This window comes from Hydra vulgaris, chromosome 10 (genome assembly GCF_038396675.1).
Source record: "Hydra vulgaris chromosome 10, alternate assembly HydraT2T_AEP".
NCBI lineage: Eukaryota > Metazoa > Cnidaria > Hydrozoa > Anthoathecata > Hydridae > Hydra > Hydra vulgaris.
The window spans coordinates 42,550,001-42,576,658 of NC_088929.1; the positions used below are offsets into that span (position 1 = coordinate 42,550,001).

Consider the following 26,658-nt stretch of genomic DNA (forward strand, 5'->3'; position numbering starts at 1 on the left):
TGTTAAACTAAAATTAAAAAAAGTTTAGGGCAAAGGATAGCCCCTTGGGGAACCTCTGAAGTTACAGGAAATGAAGAAAAGTTCTGTCCATCAAGGACAACTTTTATACTACAATTGGTAAAAAAAAGATTCAATAATCTCAAAGATGTTACATGATACACTGTAAGAAGAAAGCTTATGGAAAGACCAGCATGCCAAACTTTATCAGAAGCTTTAGAAATGTTGAGACTTTTAGCCTCTTCATAGAAATCTATATTGATAATCAGAAGGTAAGTTTTTAGATTCAAGATGAAAGATAAAGTGTTAGTTAATTAAAGACTCAAAAACTTTGCTTATGATGGTAATAAGACTAATAGGACAGTAGTTAGACAAGTCAGATCGCACTCCAGAGTTTTCGAAAATAGAGATAACTGTTGCCGCTTTTCAGCAGGCTGGAAACAACAACTCTGATAAGTACTTGTTAAAAGTTTTAACGAAGGTATAGTTTAAATCTATATTTAAAAGTATAGATGACAGCTCCAGAGAACACTTCTGCAAGACTAAAACATGTATGTTGTCTAGACCACAAGCTGTAGAAGAGTCTTAATCAGGCAGGATGTGATTAGTGGAATCAAGAGATGATATTGATGAGAAGTTCTTAGCAAACAGTTCAGCTTTGTCTTTAGGTGGGGTGATAAAATCTGAACCATACAAAGGTGGAATAACAGGTTTGCCTTTATTATAGATACTATTAAAGATTCTCCAGAAGTCACAAGAGCCTAATTTTTCAGATAAAATAAGATAATTTTGTGACCTAAGAATAGCGGGCTTCGGCGTTCAACAAAACCTATTTCCAAAAGTCGAATCTGTCGATTAATTGTCTCACATGCCGAGGCCAGGCATGTGAGACAGTGCTTTTTGTGAGACTAATTTGAGTTCAGCTGTCTCTCAAGAGGAGATAGCTGAACTAAAATTAGTCTCACAAAAAGCAAATAGGTCTGATGAACAATGCAAGAGGTAAAACTCAGCCGAAGAAAAGTTCCTGCGAAGACCACATCAATAAAGATATTAATGAATTTATAAAACTTAGTGATGAAATTGGTTTTTTGTGTTTTATAGTTTTTAGTACTTTTTTACTCATTTAAAGGATTTGACTCAAAGCACACATATTACTCAGTACACTATTTTTTAGTGCAAGCAATTACCTCATTACTATTACTATATCTCAAGCTATAACAAAGGGCTTTAAATGTGGCCTCAACAATGCACACCAAAAATATGAACAAGCACACCATTCTTGTGTAACATGGCACTGTTAGTACTCTGGCTCTTTGAGAGCTACCGCAAATTTTGATATACCAGACTACCAGCTGGCTTCAGAGTCATAAAACTAGGTTTTAGAGCCGTACCTTTGTTAGGAGATAATAGTGATTTGGCATAGTTATAAAAATAGAGACACAAGCAAAACTCATGTATTTAGTCATGTGCATCAAACATTCAACATCCTAAACTTGAAACAATGTGTTATAAATATATCTTCGCCAGCCTAATAGATGAGGAAGGGGTGCAAAGCTGGTCAATAAATAGAATCTGTTTACCCCTTAAGTCTTTGCCTTGAAGGCCTTCTACAAAACAGTAGCTGGATGTTTTTAATGTCTGTCCAAGATGAGTATGTTTATTGAGACACTGCCTCTAGCCTTTACTCCCAAAGCTCCAAGACAGGGGCTGTGTTAAGTCAGAGTTGGCTTCTCTTTGCCTTTGCCTAAAAAAACTATCCTACAAGGCAGCAGGACATGAAGCAGGTTGTACTAGTTACCAGTTGCAGGATAACCTGTCCTAACAAAAAGTCTATCAATAACACTATCTACCATATTTATATATATATATATATATATATATATATATATACATTTATATATATATATATATATATATATATATATATATATATATATATATATATATATATATATATATATATATACTTGCTTATTTAAATGCACTTTTAGTTGAAAAAAAGTTTAAGTTAAAAAATGCTGTATGTATATATATATATATATATATATATATATATATATATATAATATATATATATATATATATATATATATACATATATATATATATATATATATATATATATATATATATATATATATATATATATATATATATATATATTTACTATACATATTTATGTGAGCTGTTGCTCGCTTTTTTTGCTTATCTAAATCGATACATCTTTTTTAAAAAAAGAAAGAGAAAACGAAGAATAATGAATGAAAAGTCTGCTGCCCCATCCCAAACCCTGAGTCAATGTAGCAGCACTCAACTGCGAGTCAAGCTATTTGTCAGTCGATGTATGTACTTAAGCTCCCGGCAGCAGGCTACTTTAGTATGATGTCACACTGCTCACCTAAATCAGCAGAATAAGATAGTCGATGTAGCAACACTTGGCGCATGTTTTACAGTTAAAAAATAAAAATAAAATAAAACATTCAGAATATTTTTAAAAACAATTATAATGTTTTTTAAAGTATTCTAGTCTTTTAATTTACATTTTTGTGGTGTAATTACTTCTTGTAATTAAATCAATGTGTTTTGACATAATCTTACCTTAATTTTGTCAGCTTTAATACCACAAACAAGCGAAGAGCCATTTTTTACCACAAACACGTTTTCTTAGCCGTAAAGTATAGGAATATATATATATATATATATATATATATATATATATACATACATACATACATACATACATACATACATACATACATACATACATACATACATACATACATACATATGTACACACATACATACATACATACAAAAAGCATTTTTTATTTTTTATTAGAATTTTGTCTTTGAAGTTTTACAGTTTGGTATTCAATTTATTTATTATTTTTCATTATTAGTTTTCCAATTTAGCTGATTTAGTAACACTATGCCTGCTGCACTTTGCCAAGACCATACACTTAATGTTCCTGAATTAAACAGTTCTAAAATTTTAAATGGAGATTATACAAATAAAGAAATTACGAAAGACAACTTTGAAGATGAAAAGGTGAAAGAAAAATTAAAAAATGAACCTCAAAAACAAGTTGAAGTTGTTAATGAGAATCCTACTTTAAATGATTGTGATTCTAAAGGTAATAAAGTTAGTACCATCCATTTAAAAAAACTTTCAAATCTTCCAATATTAAATATTGTAAATAATTTTAATTACATTTTTATATGATAGGGTGTCTGCAATATCAGGGAAAAGTCAGGGAATTCAGATATCTGCAAAAAAATCAGGGGATTATTAGGGAAATTAGGGTAAATTTTAGAAAAATTAGGGTGAAATCAGGGAAAATGTCTCTATATCAAACTTAGATAACTTAAATATGTTGTATATGGTACACATAATAAAAAGTTTATTTGGCAGATCCACCTTAAAATTTTGCCAGACCCTGTATGATCTAATTTTAAAAAAAGAGTTATTTTAAAGAATCCATTATAAATCTATTGAATGTTATAAAATTTCTTTTTGTCAACCTTGGTCCAAAAAGAATTATGCTTCTTTTAAGAATAAGGTTGACAAAAATTTTTTGCTATTTACAAATTTATATAATATTTACTAATTTTAAAAACTTTAAAAACAAAGAAAACCGAAAATAAAATTTCTTTAAATGAAGATAATACCTGCTCAAACCCAAACCCTTAGTTAATGTATGTACTGAAGCAACATAGTTATTTCAGTATGATATTTTTTTTAATGCAAAGCTAAGTGTTCAAATATATTTACATATATAGTCTGCAAAATCAGGTTGGTATTTGGCAATGCTGATGCAAAAGCTGACTAATCTTAGGTTTATGATGGCATGCAGCTGCCGACCTTAAATTCCTTAGGTGTCAGCATGCAAAAATAAATATATATATAAAAAATGTAATATTTGTTCATTATAAATTCATAGTTTATTTATTGTAATTACTTTTATCAAGTTTAGCAAGTTTTATTTAAAAAAAAAACAAATCATAATGCCTAACAAACTTTTATTAAAAAATGGGCATTAAAGATATGAATTTTTGCTGACCTGACGTTGACTAAGTACCGCACCCATGTTCTGACCTGAAATCAATCCAATTTTGCAGGCTGTTTTTTTTAAATGATTTTTTACTAATTTATATATATATATATATATATATATATATATATATATATATATATATATATATATATATATATATATATATATATATATATGTATATGTATATGTATATGTATATGTATATGTATATGTATATATATATTTGTGTATTCTTTTTGTTGTCACGTTTTTTCACGTTTTGTTTTAATAAAGTTATCTTAAAAAGTAATAGTTAAACTAATTTTATTATGTGAAAATTTTATTATTAATATTTTATAACATTTTTATTAGAGGTTCCTGTAAAGATTTTAGATATCAAAATTCAAATAAGTGGTGTTGCAGATATTGTTACAATTCAACTTTCTAATCATGATACTGTGCAAGACATACGACAAGTTGTGCTAGAAAAACCAGAGTGCTGTCATCGTACATGTTTTTCATTATATTTGGATAATACTCGACTTGATGATTTTATGGAGCTACATGATATAACAGCACTAAATAATGATTCTGTAATAAAAGTTGTTGATGGTAAGTCTATTTTTTCTAACAAAATGTTTATATGTAAAACTATCCAAGTTTCCAATTTTGAAAAATATCTACTTATAATATTAAACAGCTTATATAAATTAATAAGAAGTTACCTCAGTTCTGGTTTGATAGTTTAATAATTTGAATTTTTTTTGTGTAAAAAAAGTATTCAACACTTCTTTTTTTTGTCAAGTTCTTGGTTGTTATTTGTTACTTGTGTTTTAACTTTTAGTTGCTTGTTGTCAATTTTAATTGTTTTGTAAATTAGTCGTAACTTTTAGTTGATTGTTGTTTTGTAAGTTAGTTGTTGATAAATCTTTTTTTTATTTTATTTCAAAATATAAATATTTGCCTAAAAATAATTTTGTTTAGCTCTATAACTTTTTAATTCTTTTGTGACTTAACACCTGAGTGCTGGATGTCAATTTATTTGAGTTCTTTTTTTTTTCTTTGGAGTTAAATGTTTGTTAATAAAAATATAGGTTAAAAAGTTTACAAATTTTAATCATGGTTAGTAAATTTCAAGGTTAATCCTTATGGCAATTCCCGAACTTCAGAGTCATAAGTATATACATTTGTAGGGAAACTATACAATCTTTTAGTTTTAGTCAAGAGAGACATTCAGTTTTTAGAATTAAGATAAAAAAAAACTTAGCAAATTTAAAAATTAGCATTTAAAATAAGTATGCAAAAGTATAATTTTTTTAACATCTATTTATTTTTTTAACTTTTAATGCTTCTGAAGAGGCTAAAAATTTCACCTGTTTTTTGTTATATTGCAACATTTGGTAACCCTGAAATGTTTAGTTTTACAGTTCATGCTTTATAATTATAGAAATTTTAATTTTGTTGTTGAACTTCTTTTGCTTACTTTTAATTATAAAATTAGAATAATTTTTAAATCAATTTAAACAATTAAATGTGAAAATAATTGAGCAGCAATTTATAGATAATTACATAACTGTCATTAGGAGAAAACTGTAGATTGTATAAGCTTTGGTTCTACTATCATCAAGAATTGGAAGATATAACTTAGATAAAACTTATTTTTTAGGGTGTTTTTGAACAAAAATAAAATTTGGTATAGTTAATCTACCATATTAAAATCTCCCAAGTATTTACTTAGGAATCAACACAAACTCAAAGCTAATTTTTACACACCATGTAAAGATAAAAGGTCATTTAATTTTTACTTATGTAATTATTCTTAGTCTGGATTCGAGGCTAAATACAAAAAATTATTAGACATTTAGCATTTTAAGAATAATATAATCGTTGTATATAATCGAATTTTAAGAATAATATAATCATTGTAATATAATCGAATATAATGAATTAAATATGTTAAGTTTTTTTAAATAATTATTTCTTAAATAATCATTTTTAAAAATTTGCAACTAAAAATGATTTTTTATTTAAAAAAAATTAGCGAGTAACAAATAAAAAAATTACAATAATTTATCTACTTTAAGTTAATTAAAAGTTTATTATTTTATTAGTATTTTGTTGTGAAAGCAAAGATTATTTTTCCCAACACCAAACCCAACATAAAATTATAAAAAAAAAGTTATAAAAAAAGTTTAACTTAAGTTTTGTGCAAATTTTTGATACAGCCTCGAGCTGTATCAAAAATTTGCACTCGGGCTTTTTTTTTACTCAAAATTAAATTTATCTGAATTTAATTTTGAGTAAAAAAAAAATGTTTAGGAAAAAAACCCGAAAAAATAATTGAAATAAAAATGAGCTAATTTTTTTCAAGCATAAAATTTAAATATTGAATTATTTAAATATTTAGTAATATTTTTTAATAAATTTGGCGGTTAAGTTAAACCCAAACATTAACTTTGATTTTAATAAGCTTAAATATTTTTTTTAATCAGAATTTATATATATTTTTAAAATCAAAATTAAACTATATATTTTTTATCAGAATAAAATTATACATTTTTATACATTATACATTAAATTAGTTTTAAATTAAATCATATATTAAATCAAAAGTTGCATAAATGTTCTTGTGCTCGTCAGATGATAAATAAGTTTTTATTATATATACTTCATTTATGGTTGTTTTTTTTTTACGCTCCGTTTAATAACTTCGTATATTAAAAAAAATTGTCGTTAACTATAAACAATTTTGTTTTCTGCTACTAAATATTTCGATGAAATAATTACCTTAGTAGATAATAAGTTTTGGCATGGGGCAGCAATCTTTTCATTCATTTTTTTTTCTTCTTTCTCTAAAAAAGCCGTATCGATTTGGATGTATATAACAAGCTAGTTATTTTCCAAATTTAATCGATTTAAGTTTTATAAATTATAAATAAAATTTCTTATCTACAAATGATGAAGCAATAAAATAAATAATAAAAGTTATTAGTAAAGGTTTACAATTTTAAAATCAAATCAGCTCAATTTTATTTTATTGTAGAGCCATACAGTGTGAGAGAATCTCGAATCCACATTAGGAGATTACGTGATTTACTTTTTACAATGATTGAACCAAATGCATTTAATGCCATCGATAATCTTTCGTTGTCATATTGTTCTGCTATAACAGAAGTTGATATTGAAGAGGAAGCTTTAAAGAATTTTAAAGAACCCAACAGTGTCAAAGTCACATCTGATATTCTTCCTCCTCAATGGGCAACATTGGAGAATGGAGAAAGTCCATTATTAGAACCGCTTGTTATTAAAAGTAATGACGTTCAGGTTAGCATAAACAAATTTACACTAAATGCATGTATATATATAAGTATATATATATATATATATATATATATATATATATATATATTATATATATATATATATATATATATATATATATATATATATATATATATATATATATATATATATATATATATATATATATATATGTAAATATATATATATATATATATATATATATATATATATATATGTAAATATATATATATATATATATATATATATATATATACATGTATATATATATATATATATATATATATATATATATAATATATATATATATATATATATATATATATATATATATACATGTATATATATACATATATATATAGGCTGTTACACGCATAAAAGTTACATATTTTTGATGTAACTATGAACGCTAAGGTTTAATTATATTTTTCTTTTGCTAACTAAAAAGAAACGCTTATTAAAAAAAGTAAAATTTCTTTGTAAAGAAAAAATTTATTAAACTTAAAATTTATTAAACAAAGAATAAATGATATAAAAAAACGAATTAAAAATTGCTATTTTTATAATAAATGTTTTATTATTCAACTAGTGTGTATTTTTCTGGAAAAAAACATGATTACATAAATTATATAAAATATTATATAAGAGTATCTTATATAATTTGATAATTTATTATAATTTATTATAATATTTATTATATTTATTGATAATTTATTATAGTTATATAATTTGATAATGTTTATTATAAATAATCTTTTTAATTAATTTTTATTATTTAAATGCATTTTGCATAATATATAAGAAATTTAATTAAAAGTTATTTTTTTATTTTCTTTTTAGTTAATTGTTATTATTATAATTTTTTTTTGTTTAGTAAATTAAACAAAAAAAATTTAGCTGAGTTTTGTTCTGCAAATTTTTGAAACTTTTAATATTTCAAAACATGCAAAAAGTCATGGTCTTAAGAAATTATTTTATGCGTAGACAGGCAAGGCGTCAGTCTGCACGCACTGCCTGTTACAGCCTGATATATATATTTATATATATATATATAATTATGATATATGATCTATAAAAATAAAAGATATATAATCTTTTATTTATATTTATATTATGTATTTATACTACATAATTATATATATATATTATATAAAATATGCATGCTGGTCTACTCCATAAGCTTTCTTCTTATGGTGTATCTGGTAACATCTTTAAGATTATTGAATCCTTCCTTTCCATATGTAGTATAAAAGTTGTCCTCGATAGACAGCACTCTTCTTATTCTGTAACTTCAGGGGTTCCTTAAGGTTCGAGCCTTGGCCCTATACTCTTTTTAATTTACATTAACGATCTTCCAGATATTCTCACATCTAAGGTGGCACTGTTCGATGATGATGCTACCATTTATTCTTGTCATGATAAGAAGCCAACACTTTCTGATTGCTTGGAGGGGGCATTTGAGCTTGAGAAGGATCTCACTTCTGCTACAGCATGGGGCTCACAGTGGCTGGTGAACTTTAATTCAGATAAAACTCAATTTTTTTCAGCCAATCGTTATTGCAATAATTTAGATCTTCCTATATTTATGAATGATAATGTACTCGATAAGTCATCCACCCTTCATCTTCTAGGATTAACTCTTACTTCCAATTTTTCTTGGATTTCAATATATCAAATCCGTTGCAAAATTAGCACATGCTAAAGTTGCATCTCTTTATCGAGCTCATCACTTTCTTACTCCGGATTCTATTCTCTATCTCTATAAATCTCAAATCCGGCCTTGTATGGAATACTGTTGCCATATCTGGAGCGGATCTTCTAATGATGCCCTTACTCTTTTAGACAAGGTGCAAAAACGCATTGTAAACAATGTTAGACATGCTCTTGCCTCCAACCATTATCACATCGTCGTAATGTTGCTTCTCTTTCTCTTTTCTACAAATACTATAATGCGCACTACTCTAAAGAGCTTGCGTCTCTTTCGCCATCTATTAGAATTCATTCTCGTGTTACTCGTCATTCAATTAGGTCTCATCCTTTTTCTGTGACTGTTCCTAAGTGCTCCAAAAACTCCTATTTGTCTAGTTTTTTTCCTCGAACATCAGTTCTTTGGAATTCGCTTCCTTCATCTTGCTTTCCTGATTCATATAATTTGCAATCTTTTAAGTTGTCTGTTAATCGTTATCTTGCTCTACAATCTTCATCTTTTCTCTTCCAGTAACTTCCAACTAATTAGTGGTTGCTTGCAGCCTTGTTGGAAGCGAAGATGTTAAAAAAAAAAAGTTAAAAATAAGTTTATAGCGTTTTTCTTATTAAAAGAATTAATAATACTATCGGTAAAATAGATAAGCTGGTAAAATAATCCGAAAAAAAAAAATCAAAAATAAATCTTGAAAACGCATCATTTATGTTATATTTGCGTAAAACATTAAAGAAGATAAATAAATTTTTTTTTTTTTAATTTATTATTATTTATAAATATATTGATATTATTATTTATTAACCAATATTTATAAATACAAAAATTAATTTTTAAAAAAAAATTTACAAATACAAAATTTACGTAAATTTTGTAAGTTAAAAAAAAAATTAATCTTAGCATTTAAATATATTTTTTTATTACCTAATATACTAAATATTTTTTTAGTACCTAATATACTAGATATTTAAATGTGGCGATAAACTTTAGTTGCTGCCCTAGTGTGGTGAAAGAATCTCACTCTGCCCCTTAAATGCCTTTGTTACTTATTTAAATTAAATTAACTAAAGTAGCACATTGCAACAAAAGTTTTTTTAACAAACATTCTAATTGATGGAAATCGATGAGCCAACCAAGTTTCTCAACTAAAAGTTATTGAGCTTTCAAAAATGTTTATTTAAAAGCTGTCAATTTAAATAAGTTTTTTAACTTTTAAATTTAATGATAAAAATTATAATATAAAGTTAGATGAACAAAAATACGAATATCTATATAAAAAAGTTTATTTAAATATAATAATTTTATTTAAGTATTTTGAAATTTTTAGTTTTTACGTACTAAAGTATTTAAAAACTTAAATATTCAAAAAATTTTCATATAATTAGGGTTGCCAGACGTCTGGCTTTTACGGAAGAGAACAGCACCAAACCTGTAAAAATAAATATTTTTACTGTGTTCTTCGTAAAAGCTGGATATCTGGCAACCTTACAAAATACTGAGAAAACTTGACGACATGTTGGAAGCTTCATCCCGGAAATATTTGGAGAAATAGACCCCACAAGAAAAATGTCAGTACTTGTTTGTTTCTCAGTTAAAGTAAGCATCAAACTTTAGGATCAAACTTTAGGACTAGTTTTAAAACATCAATTTTAAATATTAACCTTTCAACAAAATATGGTTAAGTAAAATATTCATAAGCCCACAAATGTAAGATACTTGCATATTTTACTTTTAGTCTAAGAGATTTGCATTCAAATTTTATATTAATTTTGTTCTTTTACTTTATTTTTTAATTTATACTTTATTTTTGTGCCATTAAAGTGAGAGTTAGTTCCTTTGATATATATATATATATGTACATATATATATATATATATATATATATATATATATATATATATATATATATATATATATATATATATATATATATATATATATATATATATATATATATATATATATATATATATATATATATATATATATATATATATATATATATATATACATGTACTAATCTTAAGTAAAAACCTTGTAAATAAAAGCTACTAAATATATTGTTAATGCTAATAGTAATAATCGTCCACAGCTGTAACAAAGCAAACATTAAAAGTTAAAGGAGTAAAATGCTAGTAATGATAATAATAAGAGTGGTAGTAGTAACAATAATAACAATACAATGATAAGAGTATAATGATAATAATAAAAATAAAATGACAACAATAAAAATAATTACAATTATCATAAAAAGAATAATAGTCATTTAGTATTAGTCACACACATACACCTTTTATTAATGTGATTTTTATTATTATCATATTTTATTAATGTGATTTATACTATACTGTGATTTAAAAACTCAAATAGATAATCAAATATATTAATAAAGTTGGTTATATAAAAACCTTACACGACAGTAATTATGAAAATATTAGAATATAAAATTATGTTCATACACACATTATGTTACATACACACATATATAGACACATAAATAAACACACATATATATATACACACATACATACACATATACATATATATACATACACATACACACATATATACACACATATATACATACATATATATATACATACACACATACATATTTACATATATACATACATATATATATATATACATATATACACATATATATATATATACATACATATACATACACATACACACGCACACATATAAATATATACAAACATACACATACACACATACACATCCATGTATACATATACACATACATACATATACACTCACACTTATTCACATGCGCTTATCACAAACACTTATACATATATACGCATATCTTTGGATTTATAAACTGTTTTTGATTAGGAAGGAATGGAATAGGTTACTCTTAAAAACATAAATTGAATGGAGAGCTTTTAGGTCATAGGGAAGGTTATTCCAAGATTTTATACTTTGGTTTTTTATGGACTTATATCCATAAGTAACAGAACAATGATTTAAGACTGCAAGATTGAGATTATCAGTTGATCGAAGATAGTATCGGTTATTTGCATTTTTTGGGAAGAAATTGTTGAAGGTAAGAGGTAGGTTTTTGTGTTGGTGGTTCCAGACAAACTGGCAATTCAAGAATTGAACAAGGTCACATAGTTAAAGGATCTTAGAAGTAAGATAAAGCACATTAGGATTGGATTTGTAATTCTGAAAATGTATTATTTTTAAAGCTTTGTTTTGAAGATGAGATATCCTTAAAACTTCTTGCTGTTGAGATTGTCCCCATATTTGACAAGCATATCGTATATGCGAGCCAAAAATGGCATGATATATGTTTAACAATGCTTTCAGATTGACATAATGGCGAAGTTTAGCCAGCATTCCATTTGATCTGCTCAATTTCAAGGCTAAGTCTTTGAGGTGGGATACAAACGATAGGTTGGAATCAATTATAATTCCAAGATATTTGATTGAGTTTACAGGAATGATTTTCTGGCCACTTAATCTAAAGTTTAAATTTTTATTGATTTTTGTTTTTTTAGATTTGAATATGACCAGTTCAGTTTTGTTACAGTTGAGGGAAAGCTTATTTGAGCGAAGCCACTGAATTAAATTGGCAAGATCATGATTAATGTATTTGTTAATTTTTTAAAGATTTGTTGATAATGAGCAAGTTAGTATCATCAGCAAAGTGGTAAGGAGTTGCATTTTTAATTGAGTTATTGAGGTCATTATATAGAGAAGAAAAAGTAGTTGTCCTAATACTGAGCCTTGAGGAACACCGTTGGAACATTTTATTTGAGTAGATTTTGAGTCACCGACTGAGACAAACTGAGATCTGTTGTGAAGATAGGAGGTAAACCATTTAAGAGGTATTCCTCTGATTCCATAATATTCTAATTTCTTGAGTAGGATAGAATGATCTACTGTATCAAAAGCTTTTTGTAGATCTACAAAGACACCGCATGCAAAGTTTTTATTATCAAGAGCTTTTCTAATTGACTCAGTAATTTTAATAAGTGAGTGAGTCGTGGAATGATTAGCACAAAACCCATACTGGTGTTTGTAAAGGCATTTAAATTTATTCAAAAATGCATAGAGCCTCTTATGCATAGCTTTTTCGAAGAGTTTGCTTAGGTTTGAAAGAAGAGAGATAGGTCGGTAGTTAGACATATCCATTATAGAACCTTTCTTAAATATTGGAATGACTTTAGCAACTTTGAAAGCATCTGGGAATAAACCGTTTTGAAATGAGTTATTTATAATAATACTGAGAGGTTTAGAAATTATGTCTGGAATAAGTTTAAGAAGGAATGTAGGAAGGCTATTAGGACCAAAGCTTTTTCCACTTTTAATAGTGGTTTTAATAAAACCAGAGATTTCATTCTCTGTGACAGGATCAATAAAGAACGTATTAGAATTTGGAGAGTTGAAATAGTCAGTAAATTTGGATGTTGAAGGCATGTTTTTGTTTTGAAGTTTGTTTTGGATAGTAACAAAAAAGTTGTTTAATATATTTGATACAGTAGTTGGATCTGTTATAATATTTTCTTTCAATTTAAGTTTGAGAGTTGAACTATAGTAGGAAGGTTTTATGTTAATGATTTCTTTTATCCCTTTCCAAGTATTCTTAATATTGTTTAAGTTTTTACTAAAATAGGTTGTGTAATAAGATTTTTTACTACTTTTTAGTAGATTGCTGATTCTGTTTCTATAAAACTTAAATTTAGAAAACAGCTCATTTTTAGTATTAATATCTTTACATTTTGTGTGTTTTTTATATAGTTTGTTTTTAATAGAAATAGATTTAAGTATGCCATTGGTGATCCATGGTTTTGATTTAAGTTTAATTTGCTGCTTAGTTAGTTTTTTGTATGGAGCATGTTGGTCTAATATTTTTTCAAATGTCTTTAAAAGAAAACTGATAGATTGATTTGTATCATCATCTTTTTTAATATAAAGGGCCCAGTTAATGTTGGAAACATCTTCAATAAATATATTTTTGTTAAAGTTCTTGAAGCATCGCCTGTAGAATATACTTTTTTTAGGGTGATTAGTTTTTCTTGGAATGCAGATAAATTGAGCCATATGATCAGATATTGAAATAGTAAGATTTGGTCAGGTGAATTAAAGTTTATAAAGATGTTATCAATAAGTGTTTGTGATTTAGCTGTTATGCGTGTCGGTAGAGTAATAACAGGATGTAGTGAAAAAGAAATAAGCGAGTCAAGGTAGCTAGATATAGGATTTGATTCATTATATTTTAGTATATCTATATTAAAATCCCCCATAAGTAAAATACTTTTTTTTTCAATATTTAATTTATCTAATAGTGGAGTTAAATAATTATTAGTGAAATTGTCTTGATTCACAGAGGGATGTCGATATATATGCAACCAATTATTATTTTTTTTTAAGTGAGGCTTTATAATTTCAACAAAAATGTACTCAAGACATTTGAAAGAGTAGATCTTGATGTCATTGCCAACTATGTAGTTTAAATTAGAGTTTAGATATAGAAGAGCAACCCCTTTTTAGCCTAAGTGGGGCAATGCTCAATGTTAAAACCATTTATAGATATGCTTGTTATATTTAAATCATTTACATGCAAGTTTGACTCACTAATAACAAAGGTAATGTATTAAGAGTGCTAATAAACCTGCAGAGATCATCAATGTGATATGGTAAAGAAGCAATGTTGAGATGAATATAAAGATCTGAATTAGGAATAATTTTTTTATTGTAATCTATGGTGTCAGAGTATTTGCAATTAATTGAACCTTGAGGATTATTTATATTTGGAATGGAATTTCGTGGACTTGATGTAGTGTCAGGAGAATATTGTAAATAAGTATTCTTGTTTGATAATGTTTGGTCAAGCTTAAAGTCAGAAAGAAGCCAAATTGAATATTTTTAGATGGCATAGCGAGGTATTATGATTTTAAAACAATTTGGTTATATTTAGTAATTTATGATCTTAGAAAAAAATGGAGTTTGTTAGATGAAATATAGCTTGTAAACAGTAATGAAAAATTATAAACTCAAGGAGATGAGAGATAATAATACAGTAGCTATAATACATAACATAAAACATTAGCAACTACGTACAAATACAGCAAAATAGTAATACAACAATACAACAAAGCAAGTAATACATGTAATACAACAAATACAACAAAGGAGTTACCATAAAATGACACAAAGGAGTTACCATAAAACATAGAAATAAGATCAGCAATTTTTTGCTGACTCCAAACTCTTTAGGTCGGCATTGCCAAATGCCTACCCTAATTCCAAGGGTTGATATATATATCTATATATCTATATATATATATATATATATATATATATATATATATATATATATATATATATATATATATATATATATATATATATATATATATATATATAAATATATCTATATATATATCTATATATATATCTATATATATATATATATATCTATATATATATGTATATCTATATATATATATATATATATATATATATATATATATATATATATATATATATATATATATATATATATATATATATATATATATATAAATAAATATATATATATATATATAAATATATATATATATATAAATATATAAATATATATATATATATATATATATATATATTTATATATATATATATATATATATATATATATATATATATATATATATATATATATATATATATATATATATATATATATATATATACAGGCCTTGTTTTAAATAAAAAATGCTTAACACATTAGCCTAATGTGTTAGACCTAATTTGACATCATAAAGTTCTCTTAATAATAAATAATTACGTAATAATATTAATTACCGCAAACCAAGTTAAATATTATTCAACTTGTTTTTTATTATTACTATTAGAAAATGTTTATTTTCTTTCATTTTTTTTTTTTTAAATTTAATAATTATATTTAATATTTTATTTTAAAATTTTTTTGATATAAACAAATTTTATTTCTCAACATTATAAATGAATTAAAATATGTTAAATTTTTTATTAATGAATATTTCTTAAATAATCATTTTTAAAAATTTGCAACTAAAAATGATTTAAAAAAAAAAAAAAAAAAGTCATGAATTAAAGAAAATTCTTCATCACTGTGTAGTCTTGTGCCTATCTAAACATAGTAGCAACATATGCATTTATTCCATTTTTCTTATTTTGTTATATGTGTTTTATTAAAGGCATTAAAAGGAAATTGCGAGTCCAAAATAAAATAGAAAATGGTTTTTCAATGATTCCACACAAATAAAAAATCGATTTAAGTTTATCAATTAAATGTTTTTCAAAGATAATTAAAGGTATATTAAATACATTTTTTTTTTACCTTTGATGGACAAGTGGTACAAATTACATGTTCAAAGTATGGTATTTGCAATATCCAATCGTTCCTTATGAGTGCTTCTTATTTTTATTGATAAGAAAAATCAAATTACACACATACTGCTTTTTTAAATCTACTGATTCTAATTTAGTTTATAAACAAATATAATTGTATTTAGTCAAAATGCATTTGCTAATTTATTTTTTTACAAAATTTCTTTAGAAAAATTGAAAAATCAAAACATCAATAACTCCTCAACAAAAATATAAAGCTAAAAATGAGGCTGAATTAGTTTGTAACGTAGATATATAATCTTTTAATATAATATGTAATGGTATTATCTTTAAGATAATCAAAGCCAAAAGTTTTTTCTATCAGTCAGATTTATTCTAGAGCTAAATTTGTCATTATTCTTTTTTATTGTCATTAATTAGTGCATTTTGTGGATCTTAAAATCAACTATGTTCTATTGTTTTGAGAAATACAAGACTAATATTTTCAGATTCATCAGGTTTTAAACTCCTTTGGTACACATTTTAAATAAAACAGTTGTGAATCCATGAATCCATGATCAGATGTTGCTACTATTCAGGTTGGTTATGCAGATAATTTCAAGTGTTTTAGTCAGAATGAACTCAAGCTATACACTATGTATAAATTCAATTTATTTATTTTTTTGCCAAAAAACTTTTAAACTTTTACCATTGTATCTGACAATTGAGCAACTAATGGCTTGTGCTAAAGGACAAAAAATAAGAAATTACAATATTTTTTAAAATTGCTATTGAGTGTTCAATATGAAGAAAACTCACTTAAAAATTTCATAAGTAGAAGCTTATAAACAAGTTTAGTTGTGATTAGGTTTAATTATGAACACTTCAATTTAAAAAAATTCTAATATCTCATCTTGAGTCTAAAAACTTAAAAGTCTAAAATCTTACTCTATGGAATAGAGTAAGATTTTTGACTACTAAGATTTAATAAAAATTCAATTATCTTGTTCTAATGTTTTTTATAACAGAAAAGTTCTATTGCTAAACTAGAGCATCTGTCCCATCATCCTAATGTTGCATCACTTTCTCTTTTATACAAATAGTACCATGGTTGGTGCTCAAACAAGCTAGCATTACTTGTTCCATAAACCAAAACTCAATGTCATATGACTCATCATTTAGCTAAGTTGTATGTTTTTACTGTAACTCCTTTATGTTCAAAAAACTTTTATTCGTCTAGTTTTTTTCCATAAACATCAGTGCTTTGGAATTCTCTCCTGCCGGATTCCCTGATTCTTATGATTTACAGTTTTAAAAGTCTTCTATTAACTGCTTTTTTGCTCCTAAACTTACTTGTTTTCTGTTTCTCCCAACCTGATTAGTAATTGCTTGCAGCTTAGGAGTCAATTTACTAACATCAACAACAACAACAAAAGCACACTTTATGTGTGTTTTTATTGTTGTTCATATATGTTTTGTAATTGTTCATATATTACTTTTATTTTAATATAAGCTATAAAGATATGATAAGAAAAACACTATTTTAATATTTTAGTAAAATATTTTAATGAGTTGAAAAGCATTTAGGAAACTTAGTGGAAAAGTTTACAGCATAAACATAAATTTAGAACAATAATGTAAATTGAATAAAAATTGAAAATATAGAATATTATAAAATAATAAAAATTCTGTTGTATTTATAAAAAAATTATTTTAAAGAATTATTTTTTATTTGAATATTTTTTATTTGAATTAAAATGTCAAGATAATTGATATTCTTTTATTAATGAGTTGTTGCCATGAAACCATGAAAAAAAGCAAATAATTTTTTTATTTTCATGCAAAGTTAGCATGAAAAATCGTTACAATTTGTTTTTTTTGGCAGAAAAAAATTTAAAAGTGTTTAGTTCTGTTAATGACTTACTACTACATCATTCATTATAATGTTACACCATTCCTCCATTACATTATTACATTACATCATTCCTTCATTATATTTATTTCATTATATTATATTATATCATTTATTCATTCATCATAACATGACATCATTACTTCATAACATCATAACATTAGATCCAGGATAACAAGTAATAGAAATTATATTTTTAAAACTATCAGTTATTTGTGATTTTTTTTTAAAGCTGCCTGCTTGTTTAACAGATCTTCGTTATTCATCATGGAATCCTCCTCCTGGATATCGCAAACTGGCAGGTAATTATCTATGCTGTTTTTAATCCATGATATTTTTTTATTTATACACAAAGTGTATTATAGTACCAATAGTGCATCATCCATAGCTTTGGTCTTTAAAACCTAAAATATAAGTTAATATACAATTGTTACAGTTGTTGTGAACCATTAAATTCTTACTAGTAGCTTTGAATAGTTAAGTGTTCTTACTGGGGGTTTAACACCTCTTTGAAAATTTAGTTTTAAATGTTCTGTATTGTCAGTTAAATTAAGAAGATTAAGATTACTCTTTTGCCAACAAAAAACATAAACATGAACACAAACAAAGCAAAAACATAAAATATTTTTGCTCATCTGCAACTTTAGCTCATTTGAATGCTCAATATTTTGATAATTTTGTTGCTTTAAAAAACATTTTGCAAATCATAAGATTTATTTACAAATCATTGATTTTTTTTACCTGCTCAATCAAGAACATATTTATTAATACATCTCAGGTACATTATACTAAGAGGCATTTTTAGTTAACATCTTTCAATGATTTATGATAGCTTAGATATGTAATTATTAGGGTTAACTGCATTAATATGTCCAGCAATTTTAGAATGTTTGCTTTTTTTTATTTTATTTGTTTTTCAATAAAAATAACCCATAAAAAAGTAACCAAACTTGCCAAAGATTTTGTTAAGATCTAAAAGTTAAAATACACAGAAATGGGTCGATAAACAGTAAGCGAAGCAATGAAGTGATAAATAATAAGCTGATTCTGAAAAATGGTATGAATGCTCTATGATCAATAGCATCAGAAATTTCAAATTAAGATTAGTAAGGAGTTTAAAAGTTTTATAGTTGAGTCACAAAACATTTAACTGAACTAAAAACATTTAAAACATTAGGTGGTATCCAATGTCATGCAGAATCCAGAGGTTTTAAAAAGCCATGTAGCACAAAAACAGTCCTATATTTCGATAACTATAAGTCAATCCTAGGTTATGTTTTTGTAAACTTACCAAAAAATTGAATCAAAACTATGAAGACATCTGTTACCAAATTTAGGTAAACATTTTTCTCTGGAAAAATGTTGGTGTATATGCAGCTGCTAGAAAGGGGTCAGAGATTAGCTCACAAGATTAGGATTGGATGGTCTTTGGAAAAGTGGAAGCAAGTAATTTTCAGTAAAAAAAGTAACTGAAGAAATAATTTTAAAAAGCAAAGTTCTTGTTAAAAGATTTAAATCTAAAAAATGTATGAATTGAAAACAAAAAATTTATGATCTACCAAAATCTACCAATAAAGAAACAAATGCTAACTTGGCATGTAAAAAAAAAAATGTTTTAGTTATATTGTCTTCGAAAAACACAGTTATGTCAATACCAACCATGTCAGCAACAAGTCAAAGGAATCGACTGTGGCTTGTTTCCCAACTTTGTTGTACAAGTTGCAAGGAGGCAGTGAAATTGTTGGTATTTGGGGCTGCTTTTTACCAGAATAGGCGATAGAGATGCTAGAAAAAAGCATGGTTTCAGTAGTAGACATGCTGATTGATTGAAATAAATGGTGGTAGTTTCAACTAGGTATGGCATCTGTTCACACAGCCTATATAGCCAAAGCATGGAGAAAAGAAAGCAAAGCAGGTGTATTTCCCTGGCCGACTCAATTACCAGGTTTGAGTCATATTAAATCTTATTGGGCAAAAAAATCTACAAGTAGCCTGAGGTAAAAACCATTTGAAGAGTTCCTACAAAAATTTTTAACTATGTTCTTAAATGGGTGCAAAAAATATGTGTAGCTTGCAAAAAAGCATGTTGAAGATATTTTAAATATTAAAAAAAAGGGTTTTTTTATAGTTCTTTGAAAAGTCTTTTATGCAGTTGAATGTAATTATAAAAAAAGAAAAAACGGAGTTAAAAATGCAAATATTGGTTTAAAGACAGGTGTAAAGATTAAGAACAATGCTATCTCATTCAAAAAATTAATTGAATGTTTTTTTGCATATTGTGTAATGATCTTTTGGTTTTTAAATTGTTTATTTTTGTTATCATGTTTAGATGTTTATTTTTGTTGGGCTAATTTTGAAATATCAGTTTTTATTATTGATAATCACATTTTTTGGTTTTTTAGTTTTTTATTATATGATTCTTTAAATTAGCTTTAAGTAACAAAGTCGTAATGCATCTATTTTTTTGAAAGCACTGTGTGTGTGTATGTGTGTGTGTACATGTTTACAACATATTTTTGGTTTGTTTACGTAAAATTTGTTGAACAAAATTTCTACCCTTTCTTTGTTTGTATGTGTTGAATAATTAAAAAAATAAAGTTTGTTTTTTCAGGAGATTTACTTTATCTGGAGGTTACATTGCTTGAAGATGTTGATTGTATACATTATATAACATCTTCTTCTACTGGTTTTTTTGTAAACAAGTAAGTACCTGATATTTAAGCAAATTATATATATATATTATTTTATGTTCTCATATGCATGCGGCAGCTGTTAATATTGTGTCAAGCTATTAAAAAAACTCCTGATACCATTGAAATAAGAAAGTGCTGGTGAGTCCTTTGACAATGCCAAAGTATAAACAGATAAGATAAATTGTTATTAGAATAATAGTAATGCGCATTAAACACATTACATAGTCAGTTCATAAATTCTCTATATACTTACATTCAAACAGTTCATAAATTTTCTACTTAAATAAAGTTAATTACTATATTCTTTAAACAACTGTTGTCTAAGGCTATTCCCTTCTAATGCTATGCTTTTAAAAGAGTAAAACCTATTAAATATATGTAAAACACTTGCCAAATAATAAATTAAAAAATTCGACACTTTAACAATTAAAATTAGCATATTTTACTTGTTTATATTTATATAATTTTCATAGCTGATACATTGTGTGTCAGCTATTTCATTTTTTTATCCACTTTGGTTTTCTTTGTCTTTTTTTAAGAGGTTCTAATTGATATAGAATAGTCGACATTGTATCAGTTTAGCTATCAAAATCCAAATTCAAAAAATAACAAAAGTACCTTTATCCATATGTAAATTATCAAAATTTATTTAAGTTAAAGAGTTTGTCAAATATCTCTGTAAATAATTAATTATAAAAATTTGGAAAGTATCATTTCAATAGAAAAAAAATGTTGTAGTGATAAATGGCCTAGATAAAACTAGAACAAATTTGACCTTTTTTACATAAAAATAGAAAAGATTTAAAATGTGTAGGTGATTAACGTCTTTTTATATATTTATTATATTTAGGAAAGTACCAAAAAAATCTCAATTTTATTTGTCTTTTGCGCTCTATAAAAAAATATTCTTATATTTAGCATTCTTTAAAACAAAAAATATATACATTATGTATGTAAACTTAAAAATAATCACAGATATAAACAAATATCCATACAATTGTTTTAAATAAGTTTCATTAATAACAGAGATTATCTTTTCTGGAATTCCAGAATTCCTGTTATTTCTTTAAAAATTTTATTATTGCAGATATCCAAATAGTTTTTTGGAAATACAAGTTTTTTTTGTAACTTTGTCATCAAAACAATTAAAACAGTAAAGGTATTGTTCATCAATTACCCAACCCTATATTTGGTTAGGTTAGGCATTGTTTGTTGTGTACATATATATATATATATATATATATATATATATATATATATATATATATATATATATATATATATATATATATATATATATATATATATATATATATATATTTATATATATATATATATATATATATATATATATATATATATATATATATATATATATTATAAATAAAACTCCATTTTTTTTTTTTTTTTTGCAACTAAGTTTGATGTTAGATGCAATCATCAGGTAAAAAATCTGAAAAATAATACTTTACAAGAAAAAAATGCGTTAGAAAAATCTAATCTTTTGGTTTGTGTTTATCCAGCAAAAATTTGTTCTCATGGCAACACTTGGATACTAGTTCGCTTTTTTTTTTGTTTAATAATTCTTTGGGATTTTTATACAATAAAATGATTAGTTTTTCGTATAAGCGTAATAGGCATTTTTTAATTATGTTGTTGTAGGCGGGGTGCTTTTTATGATGGATCATTTTAAATTCAGTGTTGTTTTTAACTTATCTGTTTTATCCCATAGATATTTTAAAAAGCGTGGTTGAATTTTTAAGTTTTTTGTTTTTGAACGGTTGTTTGTGGTTCGCTCATTTAATTTTCCACACGCCTGTTGAGCATATATATGTTTTGTTGGGTGTGTTTGGGAATGATGCAATGCACTTATAAATTTGTTTTTCGGCAATTTCCGTTCATAGGGCTGGTTTCGTTTAGTTAACAAATCGGAAATAATTTTTTCTTTTTGGCCATCAATCATATCATCTTGTTTTTTAACAATTATGCCATCAGATGTGCTAGAAACTTAATCTTTAGCAACTTTATGAAGATCCTCAAAGATATACTAAATGTTTCCATGTGAGAACGATTAGTTACTCCAGCACATAGGAAGTCATTGTTATAGAAAGAAATAGTTATCATGGTATCATGAAACCTTGCTCTGGGAAATAAAAACACAGATGGAATGAAATTTCAGATGGCATTTCCAATATAACACACATAGTAATTAGCTGCCCACATTCAGCAGACACACACTGTCTCACTTCTTTTATTCCACGTTGTTCTATAATAGGCGATTGCAGTACTGTCATTATGTTGGTTTCATCAATATTATAAATCAGAAGTAAAATTATGTTTTTTTAAAATCTTTTTGTAGTTGTCAAAAAATCGATTTAAATTGTGCTGATTAAAACTTGTTGAACAAGACAAACTTGTATTTTCAGGTTTATGAAGTGAAAGTTCGTTGTGACGTTTCATGAAACCTTTTAATCACTCTATACCAGCTTGTTTATTTTCTCTCAGTATAGCCGGACACTTGCTAAATTTCAAAGCATATTGAAATGCTATTTCCCTTGCTTATTTGTATGTCAAACCATAATTTATTTTAGAGCTTTTTATAAGCTAGTCTTTCAACATCTTCTCCTCATCGTTATTAAATGCTTGTGAAACAGTATACTTAGTTGTGAGCCCTAACTTGGTATTGCATAATAAATATTGTTTATATTTCTTTATTCGGTAATGTAAAGTATTACGCTCTATATTATAAGTATTACCAGCTTGGATCTGTTTCATAAACCCATTTACAACTTGGATAACAGCATTGTTAATATCTTCCTCTTTAATTTCTCTCTCTTTTTCTTATAGTTTTGAACCATTTTTAACTTTAAATCAGAATATTAGCTGTAATAATGAATTTTTATAAGTCCGGAAAATCTAAAAATGAATCAAAAGTGCCCCATTCATAATGTTCAAAAGTGCCCCAACAGCATTGTTATTAAACAATAATTTTTCCAATTAAGACAAGCTCAATTTTTGATATTTTTTGTGAAGTTGTATACGTTAGACTTGTTATATCTTATAAATAACATAAAACTTGTTGCTTATTAAAAACGCAGTTAGGAAAATCCTACAACTTTATACCAAAATGTTTACAATTAGTTCTCAAAAACAAACCAGTCATATAGATCATCCAATTTGTATCAAATTTAAGGAAAGACAAATGACAGTTTGAACATAGATATTATTTTCACAAAATATTTAATTATACTAGTTTTAAAAATTCACAAACACTTCAAAAATTCATTTTTTCAAAGCTGCCCCCTTTCTTCCCTTTTTTTAAAAAATTTTAAAGCATAAAAACATTTTTTTATTTTTTATTTTATTTTTATTATTTTTATTTAAGGAGAAAAATAAGTTAATAATAATTAGTAAAGTGTAAATTATTTATAAATTTACTTACAAATAGTTTAATAAATTTGTTTATAAATTTATTTATAATAATTAATAATAATAATTAACATAAATGTTTTATTTTTTTTGTTCATCAATTTCAAAACGTTTTCAAAAAATTTCAAAGTTGGTGAAAATTGCACCGAAAAACTTATGGTTTACAAATCAATCTGAAAGTGTCAGTTTTTTTCTCTCTATTTTATAGATCAACAAAATTGAAATTTGATCCAAAACCAAGTAATGATACTCCAAGATCACAGACATTAGCTGGCTTGCTAATGCTGGTAAGAATGTTGTTCTAAAATTTTAGGTGTTTGTTAGACAGAATAGGATTAATAACAATAAAAATAACAATAATGATAATAATGCAAGCCTTCTCAGGAGACAAGTGTGGTCGCACGTCTTATATGACCACTAGGGTGTTTCATATTTTATCAATTTTTGAAATTGAGCTCACGAATCGATTTGTAAATTGACCATTTATATGAAAATATGTTTGTGCAAAATATATATAATTTTTAGGGTCCCAACCAGTTCGATTTTGGGCAAAAATGTTGGGTGTTTTAAACGTCTGGTGGGGACCTTAAGATTTATCCTATAAAAATTTTTTATCTTTTAAATAATATACGATGGATTAAATATTAATTACATAAAAGAAGCATGTTAAAAAATTAAGAAATTATTCTCCAGAATCTTCTGAAATTGGTTAAAAAAATGTTTTTTTTTTACAAAAACCTATTTTATAACTCAGTGCCGTATTTTATAAATTGGTAGCATATCTTAATTTTTTCAACATGCTAACTGGCAGGGACCCTAAAAATTATATATATTTTTTGCTCAAACTTATTTTCGCATAAATGGTCAATTTATAAATCGATTTGCAAGTTCAATTTCAAAAATTGATAAAATATGAATCACCCTTATGAATATGCATATAACTTTTTTTTTTTTTTTAACAATTTGGCCATGGCTCCTTACATGTTTTAAGTTAGCGCATTTAAAAAAAGCGCTGAATAAACAAATGTAAACTTAAACTAAAATTTAAAATTAAAAAAACTATAAGCTGGAAAGAGAAATAAAAGTAAAAAAATGCTAAACTAAACTTAAATAAAAATCTTAATTAATAATAAAATGAATAGAAAATTAACCAGAAAAATAAAATCATAAAAGTATATCTTTATTTTAATTTAAAAGTTTACTATAAAGAGTTAAGAAAAAATCGAAGTTTCAAAGTTAAATAATTATCTAAAAATTTGAAACTCTGATATTTTCTTATGTCTACATCAAAAAAATAAAATAAAATTAGCTGTTTAATAGGATTTGAATCCAATGCTGAAATAACAGTCACCCCTCATAAGCGACACAACTAATCAACATATATAGGAAAAATTATTAGCTTTAAATTAATTGAAACACTTTTATACTAAATTTAGTTTGAACTATTAATTGAAACGCTTTTAAATTAAAAAATATATTAGTTTTATGCTTCTATTTTCTCTGGTTTATTCTTTCTTTATTTTATTGTTCTTAAAGTTTGTTTTTTAATTCAGTTTATGGTTTGTTTATTTTTAATTTTCTTTTTAAATTAGTTTGGTTTATTTCAATATGCAAAAAACTGTAGCCAAGTTGTCAAAAAACTGTAGCCAAGTTGTCAAAAAACTGTAGCCAAGTTGTCAAAAAACTGTAGCCAAGTTGTCAAAACAAAATTGTCTACTGAGCTTGATAATAATTATCACAAACTGATTTGTAACTAAATTTGTGCTTTTTAAAACGATTAAACTTTAAAACTTTGAACACATGTTGTCATTAAGACGTAGCATAAAGAAATCCACTTTTTAAATTCAGGGTATAATATATAATAATAATGTAAAAATATAAATAACATTTACTAATTAAATAACAAATTATTTACCTAATTTTTTACTCAATAAATTGGAAATTATATTTATAATTTACTAATTGAATAACAAATCCTGCAAAAGTTTGTTGATAACTTAAGAAAACTAACGTAAAATTTTTTTTTATAATAATTACTTCTTTACTTAAAATACTAAAATCCGCCATTCTTTTTTGAGGTCGTATTAAAGATTCAAGTTTAAAGACTCAAATAGAAATAAGCGTCTGTTTCCTGTGACTTCCATTACCTGAAATTTTATAAAAAGTACTATAATCTGGATTTTTTTGACTTTGTGGTTACTGGAAAATGTTTTCTATTACCTAAACCC

General features: G+C 25.3%; 1 protein-coding gene across 2 annotated transcripts in view; it reads left to right on the forward strand.

Moving 5' to 3' along the window:
* Positions 1-26,658, forward strand: part of LOC100212859 (clustered mitochondria protein homolog) — a 62,496-nt gene that overhangs the window by 2,450 nt on the left and 33,388 nt on the right. For both annotated transcript variants that reach the window (XM_065808071.1, XM_065808070.1), the window contains exons 2-7: positions 2,911-3,131; positions 4,405-4,644; positions 7,076-7,356; positions 18,541-18,610; positions 20,920-21,010; positions 24,639-24,717. In XM_065808071.1, coding sequence (XP_065664143.1) covers positions 2,927-3,131; positions 4,405-4,644; positions 7,076-7,356; positions 18,541-18,610; positions 20,920-21,010; positions 24,639-24,717 — 966 coding nt within the window. In that variant the 5' untranslated portion in view covers positions 2,911-2,926. The remainder of the gene's footprint in view (positions 1-2,910; positions 3,132-4,404; positions 4,645-7,075; positions 7,357-18,540; positions 18,611-20,919; positions 21,011-24,638; positions 24,718-26,658) is intronic.